Source organism: Durio zibethinus, chromosome 7 (genome assembly GCF_047325235.1).
Source record: "Durio zibethinus cultivar Kanyao isolate XHJ-2024 chromosome 7, ASM4732523v1, whole genome shotgun sequence".
In the NCBI taxonomy this organism is placed as follows: Eukaryota; Viridiplantae; Streptophyta; class Magnoliopsida; order Malvales; family Malvaceae; genus Durio; species Durio zibethinus.
The window spans coordinates 28,743,961-28,766,100 of record NC_143168.1 but is presented as its reverse complement, the minus strand read 5'-3'; the positions used below and the strand labels follow the sequence as shown (position 1 = coordinate 28,766,100).

At 31.0% G+C, this 22,140-nt stretch overlaps 1 protein-coding gene across 5 annotated transcripts; it reads right to left on the bottom strand.

Annotated features, from left to right (window-relative positions):
* Positions 1–5,986: 5,986 nt before the first annotated feature.
* On the bottom strand, positions 5,987–14,289 carry LOC111277137 (transcription factor PIF3-like). 5 transcript variants are annotated; one of them, XR_016343775.1, is made up of 9 exons: positions 13,280–14,227; positions 11,931–13,152; positions 11,733–11,837; positions 11,577–11,642; positions 11,203–11,268; positions 9,167–9,682; positions 8,512–8,628; positions 8,280–8,428; positions 5,987–6,353 (listed from the first exon to the last, which is right to left on the bottom strand). XR_016343775.1 is itself a non-coding variant. In XM_022863357.2 (8 exons), exons 1-8 carry the CDS (start codon positions 13,369–13,371, stop codon positions 8,415–8,417), a joined length of 2,154 nt encoding a protein of 717 aa, XP_022719092.2. In that variant the 5' UTR covers positions 13,372–14,289; the 3' UTR covers positions 8,088–8,414. The 5 variants fall into 5 exon arrangements, 3 of the variants coding, with proteins under 3 accessions (XP_022719092.2, XP_089620430.1, XP_089620431.1); XR_016343776.1 differs by having other exon boundaries at positions 8,556–8,628; XM_022863357.2 differs by lacking the exon at positions 5,987–6,353 and having other exon boundaries at positions 8,088–8,428; positions 8,556–8,628; positions 13,280–14,289.
* Between the last annotated feature and the right edge of the window lie 7,851 nt (positions 14,290–22,140).

The following is a 22,140-nucleotide window of genomic DNA, read 5'->3' as shown; positions in this document are numbered from 1 at the left end:
TGTTTTCTATATATACTTTAATATACCGATTCCATCTCCATGAAGGGCAATAGCCAAATAAATTATAAAAGGAAGAAAACTGGTGTACTACCATATATAAATGTAAGAATCACAATAATGCAGATGTCCTCTAATGGATTGAGCATGTATTTCAAAAGAGCTCCACGCGAACAGGACAAATTGGGATGAATCATCACAAATTACTGATATACTCAATTTGACAATGTTAATTGCACTATTCAATGTAAGCACTCTCTCTCTCTCTTGACACAATGATTGAATGGAACGCGATTATTCTCTTCTCATCAATCTTAATTTAATTATTTATCTATATATATGTTGTATTAAAAAAGAAATGGATGCACATAACTGTATTATCATCATTCAGTATTGAATTAATAAAGAATATATACATAGAACGTACCCAATAATTGACCAAGGGACAAGTGACAAAAAAGTATGAGAAATGATGAGAGAACTAGCTGATTTCTCTTAAAGTTTTGATAGGAAAAAGGAAATTTCTATGCAAGGTGATGTATACATGGTTTACAAACATCCAAACTTGTGAAGAGCTCCCGTGATAGTTAATTTTTTTTTTTTTTTTAATTTAAGCACGTTCTGGGGTTTAGAAACAATTAATTAGAATCGAAACAATAATTGGAATAATAATTAATATGACAATTAATAATTTTAACCTTGTGCCTGCGATGGCCTGTCTCCCTATTCTAAGTTGTAATATTACGAAGTGTCTTTGACCTTTAGCAATGTCCTGATTCAGGCATCCAATTTGATATTTAAAAAAAAAAAAAAAAAGAAGTGACAATAAAAGATCCTTGTAATCTCCATAACTCATCATACCCTTATAATCTCATCTTACTACATATAGCAGAATATATGAGCTGTTATAACGTGTTTTTTTTCCAATTATTCTTCTCTTCTCCAAAGTAAATAATAGGATAACTTTGCTGTCATTTCGGTTGCCTTCTATTTGTTTAGGGTCCGTTCGGATTCAAACAAATCCAATGCGGTACAATCAGAATTGGTGTATTTATTTTGCATAAGGATAATTATCATTAAAATAATAATTAAACTCTATTTAATTTAACAATTCATATAAATATTTTTTAAATATTTATTTATAAAAATATTATTGGATATACATATAAATAATTTTAGTACATAGCACGAAATATTATTTACAACTCCCTTTCTGTAGTGCATAACCGCAACATTGTTACCATACGAATTCTCCTTGTTCGCCCCTCTTTTTGTGCTTACTTCAAATGGTGCAATTCGGCTTAAATGATAGGGTTTGCCATAATGGTAGCATTTTAATTTATCTCTGAACTTAGACCGGTTTCTGGACTTGCTACATCCTTTAGCATTCGATTCTGGTTCTTCCACTGTTTCCAATAACAACTAACAAAAGCTTGATTTCCAGTGTCAGTCTCTTTTTGGCTTGCTTCATGATTAAACATACCGTCTTTGTCATCTTCAAGGTCACTAACGAGCTGAATTAATAACAATCACAAGCAGAATAAATGTAAGGCAATGAACTTAAAGAAACAATGTTTTCATTTCATCATCCATAATGAGTGTTTTCATAGTAATCATCTAATTAAACAAGGCTTGAAAGCCACTCAAGTACTCGAGCAATATACCGTCCCTCCTTGTACTGTAGAGTATCAAGCTGTTAACAATTATATGTGATCTGCTATCGTTAGCTTCATATTAAATAATTTGAAGCTGTTAACTTCACCATTGAATCCACATCACCTTCGATGTTTTCAACTAGCATTCAAAATATATATATATATATATATATATATATATATCATCGTGTGCTACAGTATCGTGTTATTACTATTCACAGTATTGCTACAATGGGCAATACAGCTACAATGTCTTACAGCTACAGTGGCGCTTTTGTTACAGTTCTATCGACTCGAGATGTAGCAATACCTCCGATACCAATTGTAAAAAAGTTTTCTTCAGCCCTATTACCACTTACTGGATATTTTCCGAGAGGATGTTGAACATATTTGATAAAGAAACTACACGGGAATAGTTTCCTTTATCACCACCACCCTACATGCTAGAAAACTATTCCCATGTAATTTCTTTTCAAATAAAAATATGTTCAACATCCTATCACAATATATCCAACACCTAATTCATTATCCTTGTCTATATAGAGAGCAATCCTCTTGTCTTGGGCCAGGATCTTCTATTGACTTGTTTAAGGCTTTAAGGAACATGGAGACGAGGTTATTGACGTTTTGCGATAGAGATCAGACCAGATATGTACAAAAACACTGATAAACATGTTGATAGATACAGTTACATGAAATGCTTGGGAACGTATCTAATCCAAAATCAGCTTTTAAGCATCGATTTTTGTATATTTTTTCACAACCTGTTTAGCTGGGATTCCTTTTGTGTGGCTAAATATTACTAGAAAAGCTATTACATGGAAACTCCTTTCTCCAAGAGTTTGTCTAATATATAATGACTACATTAAGTGGGACTTTACAATGAGGAATATGCATCAGTAATCTAGGCAGGGCAATACCGCACTTAGTAACTTCAGCCAATGGTATGATTTATTGCAGCTTTTGCAATATCGTGGACATATATAATAGAATTTAGGTTAAGTTTCAGATTTACCTTTTGTTTTGGGTTAAAGGTTTGTGATGATCATTTTCCATTCTGATTGGATGAACTCATGTATTTCTTTCCCGTTGAATAAAAATATTTTTTTCCTCTCCTTTAGAAAAAAGAAAAAAAAAAAAAAAAAACTCAGCCAATTTTAAGGGTATAAAACAGATGGAATTCCCAACTAGTTTTGCAAGAGAAAGGCCTATCCTGCGTTGACCTGTCTAAATTATGCCTGGACGATCACTGTTTAGACCTGTTCATCATCTTTTCAAATATGAAAGTCCATTTTGAGAGATATTAAATAAAAAATTAAAATTTATTAAATGAATTTAGACATAATTTTTAGATTCGTTGAAATTTAGGATCAAGCTTTAGATAAAAAATTTAAAACTCAAACTCGGCTCGACTTGATCTGAATTTAAATATATAAAAATTATTTATTTATATATATATGAAATATATATAAATTAATTCACATATATATAAAATTAAAAATATAAATTATATATATAAATGATGTAAAAATAAAATAAAATTTAATAAAATATATTTTTAATTTTTAATTTATATATATATGAATTGAATATAATTTCATTAAACTTAATTTAATCATATTTTTTAATTTTGTATTATATAAATTAAGTTTAATAGATGAGTTTGAGATTTATTTTTTTTTAAATTTGAGCTGCATTAAAAAAATTTTGATATCTAAAATTTTGAATCAGATCTGAATAAACATATAAACTATTAATATCAAATAAGAATCTAATCCAAATTCAATTCAACTCGGTCTATGAACACTTCTACTAATGTTGTATTTTGTTTAGAGGTGTCCTCCTAATAGTAACCAAAAGATCTCACTATAAAAAAATCAACTTCAAAAGCATTGCGCTATCACCATGCCTAGACTGAAACTTTAGGCCCCATAATCAGCTTAAGCAATAGTATGATGGAGCAAATTTTATCATTGATCACTCAATTTTAGTATGTTTAAATTAGGTCACTGAATTTTGTTCACTATACCAAATCTAATCACCTTAATAGATTTTATTACGAAGTTAACAAAAAAAAATAATAATAAGGTGGCTGTCATGTAAGTGACCACATTAACATCATAGTGGCTATAGTTGTTTTGAGGTATTAGAGTAAAAACTAAGCATTTAAGAATATTGATGATTTAGAGTTAGGCAAAAGCCCTTTTGGGGAATTTTTTTTTTTTTATGTTTGTCTAATTAAAGAAGCTAATGTGATATATATAAAAATGTGGTAGTTGCTGTGGCAAGTTGAGTAGTTACCATGTCAAATTTTTTGTCAGTTTTTTGGATGAAATCTTTTAAGATGACTAGATCTATAATAGATCTTTTAAGATGACCAACTAAAATCTAGTGATCCAAATGAAATTTTGATTAAAATTGAATGGCCAATCTGGCAAATATGATACTTAAAATAGTTTTTATGCTATTTCTGACACTACAGGGTATTATAAATGGGGGAAAGAAAACAAAAACTAAACAGAATGTTTGAGAGAAAGCGAATAGCAAGTCAGAGCTAGCATGAAGAAGTTTATGCATTAGGCTTAGCAAGCTAATAATGCCTTAGCAGAGTTGTTGAAGTGTGCGATTGGTATGTTCACTAATTAGACAGTATTCGCATTCTGAAAAAGCATTGTAATCATATAAGCTGAAAGAAGAAGAATAGAAAAAAAACTGACTAGAATTCTTCTTGAACTATAGTACCGACTTGCATGGAGTGGAATAGAAAGAAGTCCTTTACCTATCAAAATCATTGATCGGTGGCAGGTTTTTGACTGCCCGCATCACCTCACCAAGACATTTGTCAATGATAGTAACACATTAACACTTTGGTAAAACAAAGTATACTTGAACAAGGTTAATATTCTGTATCTTAAGTGTGGAGTTGATGGGAAATCCATGAAATCATTAAATTGATGAAGAAGAAGAAAATAATCAAATGTCAATTGAAATTGAGGAGACAGAATCCAAATGCCCTTGAAAATAGAGATGCCTCTTTTCATTATCCCTGAAGTTATCCTTTTGCTAGGCTAACTGAGGGACAGACAACTAGTTGACAAGAAAGAGTAACTGTTTATGCTAAATAAATAATGGAATCATCCTTATTGCTTGGTCAATATTATTATAATGTTTTTCAGGAAGAAAAACAGAGGAAAAAGGATAAAGTAACTCTTGGAGCAATAGTAAAGACCACCAAGGTAACGTAGGAGGGACTGATCTATCTAGCTCATACTATAACTTTAAGGCCTTCTATCAGAATCTCAGCTTACCTTCCGTAAGTGCTCAGAAATGGATCACTGACAACCGCACTCTAACTGTCTATATTGTAGAATAAAAAAAAAATCCCCTTCATTTCATCTTCACTTGTACTTTAAATTATGTTGTACAGCTTACAATCGGACTCCGTAACGCGTGACAGCGTAGACCAGCTTTTCCATCCTTGCAAGTTACAACAAGGAAAAGGTTTCTCATATATAGTCATTTGGATTCAAACCTCAGCCGTTTTCCATAGGGCGGCGGAACCCAATTTCTTCCACCATAAAGCTGTCTTTCAGCCACTGGATAATTTAATTGAGGAGAGTGGGTATTAATTAGAAGCATGAGAGACAAAGTTTTTGGAAACATCCCACATTTTTTTGCCAGACAGCTGATTCTAAAGGGATTGAGAAAAGGTCCATTCAAGATGACCTTAATACATACATACGTCCTAATTGGCCCATTGACACTAGTCCGAAACATAAGCACATGGATATCGCATAAGTTATATAGTTAAATCACAACTAAACTTACTTTAGTCTTGTCAATGCAGTGAGTGATGATGACTGGCATATTATGTCTATGTCACAGCCTTGCTCGCCATTTATGGAGCTTTAAGATCTTAATAACAATCATTAATTCTTAGTTAAACACTACAGTACCTTCCACTTTTGATGTCTTGGATTAGTTATCTAAAAGCTGTTAGCAACATGTAAACATGTGTAAAGGGAAGAGTTGTGGCGTTTGGTTTGTGTAAAGGCGGAGGGGGTCATGGAGGCAAAATTATGACAATTCTAAAAGCTCTTTAACTCCATCAATTATACAAGGCCTTAATAAGGCCTTTAATCTAAACCCCATCAATTATCGAATGCTTTGTCTGGTTGAAATTTTCCTTATGTACTCCATCTTTGAATAATTACATGTTTGCCTTTTGCTTTTTAGTGGAAATGATTGTCAACTTTCTTCCCGCATTAACATCATTGCTTTTCATGCCCCTAAGTAAATTGGAGATTGGAGGACTCTCAGTTGAGTCTTCTCAATTCTTAAACAATATAAGCACAACTTGTATTGTATCAAGCACTAATTGGAGCATGCATAACCCTGTTTGATTAAAGGTGTCAGCTGCTCAATGTTCACAAAAAGTAAAACCCTCGGGAAAACTAGCACATGAACATGAATTATTCAAAGATGGGACACCAGTTACATTTAGTTATACAGGCACTTCACAATATTTTCTTCACCTATCCTGACTGACTCACCCTTGTATCCAAAAGGGAATTTTCTGTTTTTTTAATGGTGAAGTCCATTTTCAAAAGAAATTTCTATCTGATTCCCCCTATGGGAACTTGCTGAGCGCAGATCCGTCATGCCTGTCATTAATTATTTTAGTTTTGCTCGTGATGAGACCTGAAAAGCATGCAGGAGGTATTTAGAGGACATTAATACCGAGTAACAAAGATCAAGTCCAAGGTTTACGGAAGACAAAAGGCAAGAAGATCAGAAAAATGAAGAAGAAAATTTTCACTATAACAATTAAGCACTCTTATTGATTAGTATAAACATAATACGGATTCTAATAGTAACAAAAGCTAGGATATCGATTGTCCTGTCGGCGGAATATTATTGTTGGATTTCTCACGTAAATATATAAAGAAGGAAAAAAAAAAAAAGAATTTACTACATTAGGTTAGGATAATCAATAATGGTGCATGTATTAATTTTACTGCATACAGTTTTAGTCGGGTCGGGTATAATATATAAGAAATTGAAACATTCCTTTGGTATGCGTTTTGTTAGAAGCCTCTACTCTACCGAAGCAAAGGCAGTCGTATAAGGTCTGTTCCAAGGATTTAAAGCAAGCTTGAGTTTTGAAGCATTGAAGAGAAGAGAAGAGAAGAGAGAATAATTCTTTTGGCAAGTGACAGCTACTCTTCTGTGCCATCCCCTTGATTTAGAGAGAAAAAGACGGTAAATTTTGGCGAAAATGCATCATTGTATGCGCGAGAGAACCGAGAATCAGCTGGCCAACAGGTATCATATATCCATAGAAGGGGGCAAATGAAGGGAAATGAATCTGAAAATGAGCCAACATCTGAAACCACGGATATCAAACGCTATAAAACTTGATGTGGTAGCATGTTTTATGCTTTATATGTTTATATGTGATCGTTTAATTCTCCAAGCCAACTACCAAATTATGTATCCTTACCATAAGTATCATGATCTCAGTGCTTATAAAGTCCAGGATATCCATGTTTACAGCATTTACTAAGAACCCTAAGAACTATTTAATGAAGGTAATTCAATTCCGAGAGCAAGTTGCAACCTGAGAAGGCCAATGATAAAAAATAAAAAAAAAAGAAAAAAGAAAAAAGAAAAGCTCGAGAACAATAGAAGAATGATAATTAGGATATAGAAATCTTTAATGCAAACAAGGGTCTTGGAGTTATGCAGGACTGAATCTAACTAATGGAAACAAGCTCGAGTACTCCGTGACAGATTGCAAAACTAATAATGCTTGGACATAAAACTTTGTTCACACGTGATTCATGTCTGCATTCTGACTTTAAGCAATGGAAGTGCATGTATACCTTCTGTAATTATTTAGAGAAAGTTAAAAAGGCCCTGTTTAAAGCTATTTAGATATAAACTGAGTTGTAATATTAACCCTTCTCAGCCTTTAGACATCATCTGTGAAGTTGTATTGGTTAATCTGTCCACTGTTTTCACACTAAAGCACACTAAAGCATAAAGTTTCATTAGCATTACTGATCCAAAGAACCAGATGTAGATGAATATACTCCTGACACAAATATCTGCTTTAATTAAACGTGAAGATGTTAGGCAGGTTCCAGAAAAAAAAAATAGAAGTAAAGACTCTAAGGTTTATGGCTTTAAGCTAATCAAAGAGTACATCAAGGACGGAATCAGCAATATACAATAGTAAACTCTATAAATTTTTACATTCTTCATGATAGTAAAGTTTCAGCGCCATGTAAATCATGAATATCATGAACTATATCAAATATTCCATCCCTGCTGCATTCAGGAAGCCGAAAAAAAAATTATAGATAATCACACCCACAATTCATGTATCATACTTCACAGGACTAAAATATGCTCAGAGAGACAAAGAGAGACTGATAGCCAAATATGTAACAGAAAATTATTATCATTTCATCAATTCAAAGAATTAGTTACCCTGAGGTCTACACAAACATTTGCATAAATGCTGTTGAGGTATTTATCTCTTAGATAGACCAGCATTATTTGCATGGATCATATAAATGAATGTACATATGCAAGAAAAGATTTCAAGTCTCCTCAACATACCAAAATCTGTGCAAATTGTGACTGTATTGTCCTGAAATTAGTATTCAGTTGATCATCGTAGAGGTTCAATCTCAGAGAGAAAAAGCTTCAGTATCCATAGTAAGCAAAATGGATTCCTCTCCTCTAATGAAAAAGTTAACAATTATAACCTGCACTTTGAAGAGGAAAAGTGTTCATACATTCTTCAAGCCACAATTTGATGATGCAGATATAAAATTAAAAGTAATCAGACCTATCAGGTACTTTTTCATTTCCATAGGCTAAAAGGTGCAGTACCAGTGATTTCTGTGGCTTGACCATTCTCTTGTACCATAGCTGGCTGTTCAAAACTTTCATTTGTCATTGGGCACTGGCATCGCAAATGATATCAAATTTGATTAGATTCAGCCAGACTATGACAGGAGGCAAATCCATCAAAATATTAACATATTTGGATGGGTGACAAGTTATTAGAGTCTGACATTCTTTTGTTATCCATATCTGTATACGTAAAATAAAGCAAAAAGTAATAAACTTAGGTGCCTCTGCATATTTGTATATACATATTCCAATTCCTTCTGTTTTATAAGAAGCATAAAACTTCTTAATTGATGAAAAGAAAAAGGATTTCTTTAATCTTACCCCAACAAGAAATACTAGTCAGCTTTACCATGAACTTGTCTACTTGGAAATAATTCAGTATCTCATTAACTAGTCATGAAGTTTATGCTTCTATAACATGTGAAATAGCTAATTTGTCTTTCACCAATCAGGAGAAATAAAGCCTCAAGGCAACCTTCTCCAAGTGGCAATTAAAACCTGCTTCAGCAAATACTAAAGCTTTTCTTTTCCATTTTCAAAAAAAAAAAAAAATGTGACTTATAAAAGGGACAAAAAATTCTCCTAACCTGAGTAGATGTCTGGTTCATTGAGCTATTGGCTTTAGCGTTCTGTGCCACTTGTGAGTTGATATTCAGAGGTGAATCCTTTGAACTAGAAGCTGTACCTGAATCCGTATTGTCCATAGGACCTACCAGTCCACAGGCACTCAATCCCATAGCTGATTTCATGAGATGCCCACCAGAAATAGGAATCAATGGTGCACACGGCATTGACATTGGAAGTCCTTGACCAGGAAGCCCATATAACTGGAGGTTTGGTCCTGCCATCCCATGGAGAGCAGTTGGACCTGATGTATGTGGGCGTGGGCCTGAAAAAGGAGCTCCAGGGATTGGAGGCACCTGAACCATAGGACAAGCAGAAGATCCAGCATTCATGTCAGGCAATGGCATCCCAAAACCCATACCCATACCCATTCCTACACCCATGGGTGAACAATGAGCCACATGAGCTGCATGTATGTGTTGCATTCCAGTTGGTAACATCATTGGAGACATATATAAGCCAGCTCCCATAGACATAATCTGCATAAGGTTTGGTAGTTGATAAATTGAACTTAACATGATTACCCTTCAAAAAATCAAAAATTCAAATTTACACCGAAACAGGATAGTAGCCACATTGGATGTAGTGAGGTCACTTGAATCCACTGAATTATTAAACTCTTTAATAATATATGTATTAACATAAGATCAATAATAAATTGACCCAAAAATTTAAGGATTAACTGAACTCACTAAAAAGGAAATTCGAGAATCAGTATAGAATCCAGTAATATAATTTGAGATCAATACATAATTAGCGAAAATAGAGATCACAAAAGGAGTAGTAAAGACAAGGAAAATATTATTATGTATCCACTAGCTTTTTTAATACTAAAATTAGTTTTGATTTTGTCAATTATGACAACAGGTATATAAAGAAAACTATTTCAGCAATGAAATTAGTTAAGAATTTGTTACTTGAAACCAAAAAGAGATGGTGTGATAATTGTTTGATTACGTATATTGAAAAAAAAAAAAACATTTGATACATTAATGATGATTTTTCATATTCTTCATGAAAACTGTAAAAGAATATTGTTACATTGAATATTTTCTTTTGAATTATTATTCTTTGTATCAGTGGTGAAATTTTAAATTCTACAAGTGAAATTGAAAGGTTGCTATATGTTCATTTAATAATTAACAAATTTATTATTTTTTAAATAAATCTTAATGGATACATGTTATCGAATTGTGAAATTGGAAAACACCACCAGTCCACTGTAATATAAGATAACTATCCTCATATTTTTGCTATTTGCGCTTAATTTTTGTAATGACATTATTATTGTTTAAAGATTATGTATGAAACATGTTATATTCATATACATTGTTATTGGTTAAAGATTATGTGTGAAACATGTCATATTCATATATTTGTCTAGGGAAGGGATCAAGTTACACCAAAAAAGTTTAACTCATTTTTAACCTTTTTTCTAACCATTGATTTCAATAGATTTAAGGAAAGGATTAGACCCTTCTTTTTTTTTTTTTTTTGTCTTTTTAATTTGTCTCTCTCATCCCTATTAAAATCAATAATTAAAAAAAAAGTGTAAAACCTTTTAGTTTTACACTGGTGTAAGTTGATCCTCCTCATTTGTATATTTTAAAAGATAATTATTGGGTTCCATTTTTGTACATTTCTTTTTTTACTTTCATGGAGATTAAGGAAAAAAAATTGGATTTTTGTGTATTTCATATTAAAATTTTTTATAAAATTGATATTCCATGAATTTTATAGAAGAAAAATAAAAAAAATCTTGAAAATAATATGAAATAGAAAATAAGAAGTGTTGGTGATTAAAAAAAAAAAAAGAGACAAGAAATGAAAGAAAATATAATTTTAGGAGATTCAACAAAAAAATCCAAAAAAAAAAAAAAAGTGATGGGAGAAGTGTATAATAGCTTTTTGACCAACTTGGTATGACTTCTGGCTATGCAACTGCACTGAAAAGAAGAGTAATAGTTAGAAATTGGGAGGAAGAAGAGAGAGATCTTACCTGAAGCTGTACTTGAAGTGTCTTAAGATATTCAATTGCCTCATCAAGCATCGAAGCTTTGTCCACCTTGTAATGTCAAAATGTAAAAGTCATCAGTATTTAGAAAAGAAAAGCTACCAGGTCTTTATTGGTCTGTTTTTGGTTCAATCACAAAGCCATTTAACCCATGTCTAATGAAATTAACTAAAGATGCAGTCAAAGATAAGAAGTATGAATAAGCTTTCTGTTTCAAGCTACTAATAAAATAAACAAGGAGTCAAGGATATGCTGAGCTCATTGATTCACAATCACATCTTTTCCTAAGCAAAATTCTTTGATTTAATTTAAAAGAGAACAAATGTTAGAAGTAATTAAGGACCTAATGAGTTGCCAACCTTATTGCAGTTTGGTATTAGCTCCTGCAAAGCACGCATCTTTTCATTTATCCTGTCTCTTCGTCTCTGTTTGTGGAAGTCCAGATCTTACAATTCAGAAACAGCCATATGAAGTACAAATTACAAATTATGGAATTTATCAAATGTTCTTCTCACCCTTTCAGATAAATTATGCACTTCTGCTGCTCGGCTTCTCTTAGACCCCGTACCTCCTCGAGCAGGAACTGCTTTTTTCACACCGACAGATTCTTCTTCAGCATCCTGCACATAAGTTGGTTACTTGGTTTTATTGGCAAAGGAAAAATGAATTAAATGCACAGCAAGACATAAACAGAATCAGATGCTAAGACTTACTTCGCTAGGACATCCCGACTCCTCATTATCACAATTTTTTCTCTTCAAATTATATACCGGATCATCACAAGCTTTTTCTACACTATTTCCAGAGCAAACAGAGGAAGCAGCAAGCACAGGCTCTACAGCCTTATCACCATCTGGCAGTCTTTTAGAAGCACGTTCACCAATAACTTGACTAGGGTTTCTATCATTCTTCAGGACATTTTCTTCGCAGATGGTATCTGTTGGTTCAGCAGAAACTGGTTCGTCTAGAGAATTAGCTTCAGATTCTTTTATATCAGTGTTCATCAGCACTATCGTAGGTTGGCAATGTGAAAGTTTTTCCTTCTGTAGCCCAATATTTGAATCAATGAGCGTGGTATCAGCAGCGTTGCTAATACTGACAGCAGCCCCCTTTTCCTTGCTGCCAATCCTTTCAATGCTAGCCATAGCACCTATGTTCTGAAGACTAGCTTTAACAAGAGCAGCAGGACGCGAAAAATTGGAAAAATTCATCAACACAGTATTATTACAAGGCAATATGGGATCTTTTTTCTTCATCTTAATGCCAGGCAAAGCCTCATCTGATGTTTGAACTCCCATTGAATCTCCGCAAATGGCATGGTGGGCGGAGGTATTACCCAGGCTATTACCAATATTCTCCAAAATTCTTGATCTAAAATATGGAGAGGACGTTTGACATAGCTGTGTGCATAATAGACTGGTACCACTTCTGGGCTTAGTTTCACCATCTGCAGGTCTAGGAACCTTTGACAAATTTCTTTGTTCAAAACCCGCACTATCATTTAGAAAAACAATACTGGAATCTCTAATGGATTGGCTGCTTCTATCAAATGATGCAAAGTTACTATGAGTAGGGGTCTCATTTGCAGTGACCCCAGATAAGTCAGGCAAGAAATCAGAATATTCATTCTGTAAAGATTGATCCACTGGGTAGTTCAACCAAGGCACCACTTCATCATCTTGATTCAAGCCCATTTCACCAGACGGCACTGACATAGTAATTTCACCCAATGCAGAATCCATCCCCCCAAACTTTCCCATTTTTGTATTAGTTCCTCCATTTCCTGTATCTCTATCTCTGGTCTTAGGAGTATGCAATGGTAAAGAATGAGATAGTAAGCTGTTACAAGCAGTAATCTTTCTAGCTCTATTTGACTGATCTTGCATCAATATTTGACCATTTTCCCATACAAGTTCAACAAAGTCATTCTCAGGTCTGCATTCAAAAACATAGAGAGAAGGGGAGACAACCAAATAAGAAAGATTGCATATGATTCAATACCAAGAACAAAAGAAGTTTAATGTTTAAAGAGATTGAGGAACTAGAGTAAAATTGAACCTACACAAAAGACAGATCAGTAGAACATGAAGTTTTCTTGTCTTGAGATGAATCAAGCTTCCCCCTAGCCATCCGATGTAGCTCAGACAAAGGCATGATGAAGAGCTGAATCAGCGTTTTTCTTACTCAGAAATAACCCAAATTCAAGCACTTAGCCATTGCTACTACCTCCCATCGCTATTCTTGACTCTTCATGCATGGTTCAAAGAACCCAAAAGAAACATACATGAATGAAGCCATCAAGGATTCAAGACAAAATAGTCTGACCAAAAAAACACACTACAAGACAATCCACTACATTTTTAAGGCGAAAAATAAAATGGGGAAAAAGAGGGGGAGTAAACTGCTAGGATTTTAGTGACTATAATTTACAGAATAAAATCTTCCCTTCTAATGCAGAAGACCTAATGGAATAAACAAAAAAAAGTATACGTTGAATTTAAATTAAAGATAAAGAATCTGTCAAAACCAAGTCTTTAATAACTCCCAAAGAAATCAAAAACCTCTAAAATAAATTAGACCCCTTTACTTAAAAAATTTCAATCTTTTCCACCTTTCCGACCATCATTAGATAAAAACTAGCCAGAAAATCATGGATCATGGTTCTGAATAAGACGGGTCCTCAAAATCATACTACTTGAAGAAGAGATGAAATTACAGGCAAACACAGTAATCAGGGTAGAGATTCAGATAAATGCATCAGCACAAAGAAGAAAATTTTTGAGGAAAAATGAGTTCCTTGAAGCAGTCAAACCACGCTAATCCAAATGCCTTAAAACTGACCAATTGGGTTTAAAATAAAATTTAACAAAAGCACAATCCTTGAGCTCGAACAAAGAAAAACCAAGTTTTGAGGAGAGTGAAAAAAGCCGAAACAATGTGGACGTAGAAGACGGCGTAAGGCTTGCGCAGCTGCTGGGGACCAGACCAGGACAGAGATACATATACAGTCACTCACAAAAAAAAAAAAAAAAAAAAAAAAGGCATTTCAACTTGAGGTTGGGCATACTACCCATTGGTATCGTACTAGTGGTTGTCTTTTTTATTCTTTTTTTTTTTTTTTTCTAGTTTCTCACTTTCTAAGTAGCGTCGGGTTTTTTTTTTTTTTTTTTTTTTTTTTTCTGAATAATGCATTTTTATTTAGCTATTAAGTATTACAGTAATTTATTAGTTTGTGGAGACCATTTTTTGACTCGATTAGTTAAAGTTTAAATTTTTATTTGACGCACAGAAACATTTAATTTAACTTGATTGGTGCATGATTTTTAATTAAAATTTTGGAGATACAGTCATATCTCCTCTAAATAAACTTGTTTTTTTTTATCAAATTATTGTGTTTTGAATACTTATTTCCCAAACTATTACAATATTTATCTTATTTCTCAAATTTTTGTATTTTTTTCACATCATTTACCATGCCATATTTTTATATTAAAAAAAAAAAAAGCAAAAGGTAGTCAATGGTTTTTCACTCCTTATGTTTTCTCCATCTCCAAAGTTTGTATGAGCATTTTTTGTTTCATTTTCAAAAGTTAATAAATTTCAATTAAATTCTTATTGATGCCCAGCTGATAAGAATAAATTTTGAAATTGAAAGATCGACGATTAATTAAAAATAAAAGTTGAAAATATCTCTAATGTTTATATTTTGATACTCAAATTAGTATTAACAAAAAAAGCCATCTTTAAAGAAAAAAATAATAGAAATTCAATGCTCAAACTCGAAGTAAGAAAATTATTTATATCTAAGGGGGCGAGGTTGACGGGTTTATCTGCCCAAACTTTCAAAGTTAGGTTTAGAGCTGATAGAGCTGGCCAGATTTAACATGACAAGTAAAAATTCAATCGAGAGATAACAAGCCTGTAAGTTCATTTGCATTTTAAATAAAGAGTCGACCTAATCGAGTTAACATACATCAGTACTTTCAATTCGGCTTATCACGTTAACTCAATTTCAAATAACTATAATATCTTTACTTTATTGATAAGTCGACCTCTTTAAAAATTCACTTTTACTCTTATGACCTTAAAATACTTTTAACAAATATCTTGGCATTTGTTTTGAGAATTGAAAATTCGAGACCTGTTCATCTTTTGCTAGAACTGTTTTCTTTTTATCTAAAGGTAATGCAGTGAGCCGAAGGTCTGATAAATTTCACCAATTCAATCTTTTTTCCAAAGCTATTATATAATAGAATTTGTTGTAATACCTGAAAAATGGAAAGGAGATTTTTTTAACGCTAAAGCTTGAAAAAAAAAAAAAAAAAGGCTCTTGCTCCTTCTTCTTTCAATAAAGTCGTCCCTCTCATTTGCTACCTCAAACAGGCAAGCAGTCTGGGAAGAATAGTTTAAGATGGGTTCGAATTTTTTTTTGTTGGGTTTTCTTATTTTAGGAGTTTTGTGATTGTATTTAATTTGGATTTGAATGATTTTTCTACTAGACTCGATGTTGCAAGAAGATGAAAAACCATTGGTGTTTACTCTTTATAGGAACTTATACTCCATCCATATTTATTGAAATATGGAAAAGCTTCAACCTGTTAGCCTCAAATTCAATATTCTACCTTTCTTTGGCAGTCAACCACAACGATAATCAACTATCAATCAAGTCCTTGCCACAATTTAAGGGAGAACTTCCCTTGAAACTGCCCATCCTCCCAAATCTTGCAATCCTTGCTAGCTTCGAATCAAGGGGTTCCTTTGCATTGAACAACTATAAATCAAAGTACCTTAAATAGTTGTTTGAACTTGATGAAGAAGTTATAGATATAGTGAAAGAAGAGAATTTAGAGAGCTTTTTTAGGTTTAACGTAATTTAGTTTTGCGAATGAATTTGTAAGAGTAAAACCCTTTAATTGTCTCTATGTTTCTTTTGCTTTAAAAAAAAAATATATATATATATATATAATATAATATAATAAATGACATGGCAAGAAACATAAGAGATTGGAAAATAAATTAGAACTTGTTTGTTTCGTAAAAAATTATTTTTAAAAAATGATATATGGAAAATATTTATATTTTTTAAATTAAAAAAGATTCTTATTATTCAAATGAATGAGTTAATGAAAAATATATTTCATTATTTGGTTATATTTTGAAAATTCTATTTTTTTCAAATAATATTAATATAACTATAAAAATATTAAAAATGAATTATTATTAAAATATATTAAATTATTTATTAATAATATTTATTAATATATTATATTAATAGTATATTATTTATTAGTAATATATTATTTATTCATATATTATTATAATATTTATTAATTAAATTAATCATAGTTATTATTATATTATTTATTAATATAATATTATTTATTTATTAATATAACATTATTTATAAATAAAAGTATGGTCAAAAGTATAGACAAATAGTTATACTTATAAACAGTTCTTTTTCAAAAAATATATATTTCTTTTCAAATCTATAAGATAATTTCAAAAAAAATTACTTTATTTTTCATTGATTAGTAAATCATTTTTCATTGATTAATGAGTTTTGTACCAAACAAATACTTGAAAATGTGAAAATCATTTTTCGCAAAATAAATGGAGCCTAAAACTATAATAATTTGGGAATAAGTTTTCAAAACACAATAATTTGATAAAAGAACTAAAAAATATCCAAGGGTATAAAGTAATAATAATCCTTAGTAAGTATATATAGTAATAGTTAGAGCATGCTTCTTGCCCAATATTATTGATAAGATAGAAAATTTATTATTTTATTATATGTTTATTATGCACACAAAGAAAAGAATTGAATTGCTAAGAAGATTAGTCATCCTGTAAAATGAATTAATAATTTCCAAAAAAAAAATGATTATTTCTAATGATTATGTGATGGTGGCTTATAAATTATTTATTTTACTCCTAAAACTTATATTTAAAATTTGACTTAAACATTCAGTGAACAAGTATAATTATTTAAATAATTAATGTTTTCATTTTTTTTCCTTCTTTTTCTTTTTCATTTTTTCTTAATTTATTTCTTTTGCTTTTTATTTTTCCCTTTTTTTATTTTTTGTTTCTCCCTCCTTTTCTTTCTTTATTTTTTCTTTCTCCCATTTTCCCTCTTTTTCTTTTACTTCTTTTTTTGAATAAATAAAAATTATAGTTTTGATTTTTTAAAAAAAACTAATTTACTATTTTTGGAAATTATCAATTTTTTAATTATTTTTAAAAAAATAAATTTAGCTCTTACCATAAAAAATTCTAAATTTATAGTTAATAAATTTTTATTATCAGTTAAAATTATTTTTTTAAAGTTTATATAATTTAAATTATTGATATAAATTTTAAGGGTATAATAAAACATGTAAACCTAACCTTATAGATTAAAGTCACATTTGGTGCACAAGATTATAATAGGATATGATAAAATAATATTATAAATAAAATTAGATTAATATAATATCATCTTATTTTGTATTTGATATATACAAAAATTAGGATAGGATAATTTACTTATTTATCAAAATTATCGTTCTTCAAAGTTTATACAATTTAAATTATTGATGTAATTTTTAAGGGTATAATTGATCATGTAAATTTAATCTTATGATTAAAAAAAATCTTCTCAAAGTAGAAAGGATTGAATAATCTAATATCAAGAGAATATTAATCATCCTTACAATCCCTATCTCTTTCTTCATATATAAATCAAACATAATATAAGATGATTATGATCTTATCCTATTAATAATATTCATATACATCAAATATGACCTAAAAATAATTATCTTCATTTGGAGAGAATTGAATCATTATATACTAAAAAGATAATTAATTATCATTATAATCTTATTTTTTAAAATATAAATTAAAAATCATATAAAATAATTTTTTATCTTATTTAACATTTTATACATTAAACTTATCTTTAATATTTTATACGAGAGCAAAAGGCATTTATAATTTGCTATGTGAACTCACCGCAGTTCCTTTGATTCTAATCTGTAAGATTACTTGACATACGTCATTTCATAAGCATTTAAAAGTGTACAACCTTATTCAGGTAACCAAGTTTCTTCCAACTAGTAATGTTCGAGGACAGACGGTCAATTTTGTTGGAATTAGAGAATGTGTTATAGTTTCAGAAAGTAGTTATAAAATTTATATTGATTGTGTGTTAAAATTGATCTAAAGATATAAATATTTATTCTACTTTCAATTTAAAATTCATCTAAAGATATAAATATTTATTTTACTTTTAATTTGTAAAGTATTTTTTATGAGATAAAATTATGAACATAAAAAATTAAAACAAATAATATCATATAAATTGATATGGATCATAACACTGATAATATGTTTTTATTTCGTGTATTTGGACACTTGAATATATATAAAATATTCATTTATATTAGTGTAAGGCTTATATTTTTTTAGCTTTTAAATTAAAATTAAATTCATAACTTATTTGAATCAAAATAATATATATTTTTTATTTTGAAATAATTTTAATTTAAAAATCTAAAAAAAAAAAAAGAATTACACTAATATAAATAGATCTTTACTCTTTTGTGTAAATATGTTATCCTTTGCTTTATATTATATGTACTATATTATCCAATGAAATTGGGTCGTTATGGCCTTTTTTGTTTGTATTCATAATGGAGCACAACACCATCCATCTAGAGCGTAGACCATTACAATATGTTTCCTTTCCCCTTTTTTTCTTCTGTTTTTACACTATATATACCTCGAGTAAAGGGAATAGCTAGGGAGTAATAAAGTTCATTGACTTTGTTGGTGATCCTAGGAGAGACATTAACTCTGCAAGCAAGTGATCCATTCTGCCACTGTGTTCCTTTCTTTTTCCATCAACAAATTCAACTTCGATTTGGATGAAAATAATTAACTAAACGGGAAATGGCTATTCGAGTTTTTAATTGAACTTACTATTAAATGGAGTATCGGGTTTTGATAATGCTCAAAATGCTCATTCAAATGAACCCAATGGAAATGCATAACTAGTTTTCAAAGAGATCACCTCATCACTGATCAGCTTCCATTTCTACCTCAATGAATTAAGGCCTAATTTAGTATTATTATTATGAAGAAAAAACTTAATGTGATAGAAATATGTTTAAAAAGTAATAAAAAATTAAAATATATGAAAACATGATGTTGAAAAAATATATGTTATTTTTGTCAAAAATAATTGAGTGATAATTATTTTATCTTTAAATTATAAATTTCAAAAATGTAATTACATATTTTAATTAATTTTTACGCTTAACTTGCTTTAGTGATAAAAAATATTTTTTTAATACAAATCATAATATATTTAACATTAATTTTACGATAAAACTTGCATTTTAATACTTAAATGCACTGTTAAACGAAGGCCTAAGGCGATCGATCTACATGTCCTGGTTGTCCTGGTGGATGAATGATGGTTATATAACATAACATAACATAACATAACACGAGTATTGACCATCGATGAAGTTGTCATTTGGTTGAATGCATTTGGGTCAGTGGACACCAAAATCATTGACTTCATAATTCATATACTTAGAAATTCATGGGACCCGCTAAAGCACAAAAATGTTAAGAAAAGAAAGAGAGCGATTAAATTACTTAGTGCACAATGGGAGGAGGGGTACTGGGTATTTCATTTTTATACGTCTTTTTTTATGAAAGACATGAAATAGTTTTTAAATTAGATTGGAGATATATATATATATATATATATGTATGCAACTATTAGTTATATATACTTGAGGAAGGCAAGTAAATTTTACAATTAAAAATATTATGCTTTTGTTGCTGAGTTGAGACTTTGCTCAATTTAATTAGAACTGGGCTTTGTTAATAATAATAATAATAATAAATAATAATAATAATAAATTAATCAGTGATTAATTTAATTAATGAAAATTAATTCAATAAAAAATTTTAAATTTAAATTTTATTACTGATTTTTTTTTAAATTATTTTAAATATATAGTTTATAATTATTTATTTTAAATTATTAAATATAATATATCTTATATTAATTTAAAAATTAAATAATTTATCTATTTTAAATTTTTTTGATACCAAATAATAATAATATTATGCTAGTAACTATTAAAGCTTTTCACCTGCTTTTCACATAGGAAATTAATTAAGAGAGCCAAAGATTGGTATTGCGGGATGTAGGTGGACCCCACTGCTTGGCCAGGAACAGAGAATGCGCAATATCAACGTGGAACCTTTCCGACCCAGTAAGGGATATGCATTATCCAAGTGGACCCCAGTTTCCTGGGGCGTCTTATCCCTCTTCGCTCTCAGTCAGCTTATGATAAGCTGCATGTGTCGCGCCCCGGGTGGGCGCGCAAGACAGCGCACCAACACGTGAGTCAGAAGTTGAGGCTCGCACATCAAGCACGTTGACAGATATTTACGTGCAAGGCCTAAGAGATAAAAGGCAGAATGCTCGTCCAGCTAACATGTCAGCTCGTGAGGTCAATGCTTAGCTGCAGGCTGCCCACATCGTATCCAAAAAGGCCTACACAAGTGAATCTTTTGAAAGTTTATAAGATCAGCAGTAGTCTCTTGATAGATTTGATTGATTTGTTTTAAGAATATTATTATTAAGTGTAATTAGAGCTTTAATTATAAATAGAGAGTTATTTCACCTTTATTTATATATCATTAAATATTTTTGTTTCAGTAAATACAAAGTATATTTTCAGTATTTTATCTTATTATCTTATTTTTCTTTAAGTTATGTAATCAATCCTTCCTATTGTTTTAGTGCCCGCACGCTTGTGTTTTGGTTGACTTAGGCATAAAATAAGAGATTCTAAGCCTAAGGTCGCACGAATTCTGAGTCTAAGATCAGAGCCCATGACAAGTGGTATCAAAATCAGCCTTAAACCGTTCAATCCACGCCAAGCACTTCGAGAGAGGTAGGTAGAGTGGCCAGCTTCCGTGACTAGGGCGTCACAAGGTTGGGTAGGGAAGAATGTCACGGACTTAAGGAAGAGTCATGAATCCCACCTCGAATATAATAAGAGGGTCACTAGGATATAAAAGGGTTCACACCACCTCTACTTTGTGAGACACCTTTTGTAGGATAAAATCATGAGGTCAAGGGGGCCAGAGCGGACAATATCTCACAAGGGTATGAACCATGACGGTTAGGCTAATTTGGGACGTCGGATGAGTGGATGCCCAGGTTCTGGAGTTGAGTGGGTTCGGAGCTTAAGTCTTGACCTGTGACACATGCATGCAGATAGGTGTGGATCCACCTTAAGTCAAATGATGTTCACGCACGCTTTTAAATATTGAAAAAATTTTCATATATATTATAAGTAAATACTAAAAAAATTATTAAATTCGGTACATTGCGTTCACATATTTTTGAAGCGTTATTTTTAGCAAAAGGAACTAGAAAATGCAAATGGGATTACACGGTTTACTGCATTTTAATGTTAGTTTGTTACTAGCATTTTTTGTCTATTTGCCATATTGGCTTAGGCTCTATGTCATGAGCCAATCTTGTATAGGCTTATGATCGAGCATAGGTTATCATGAGTCATCCATATCTAAGGCCATGATGGGGTAGAGGGCCAAAAGGAGGCTAAATCTCATATACTAGGGAAAAAGTATCTTAATTTCAAATATTATAATAGTTATTGGTAGCATAGCTATAAAATCTCATTTGCTCTTTAGAGGAGGTGGGCAATCGACGTATTGTTGGCTACATCACTGGTTAAAGCATGTGCTAGACCATCCATCTAGGGCTGCCCTTCTGGTCCCGACGATGGTGGAAAGACTTAATGTACTATTCTCGATATTAATAAAATATTTTTTTTATTTGAGAACCTCGGGTATCACTTTGATGTGCTTCCATTTTACCTT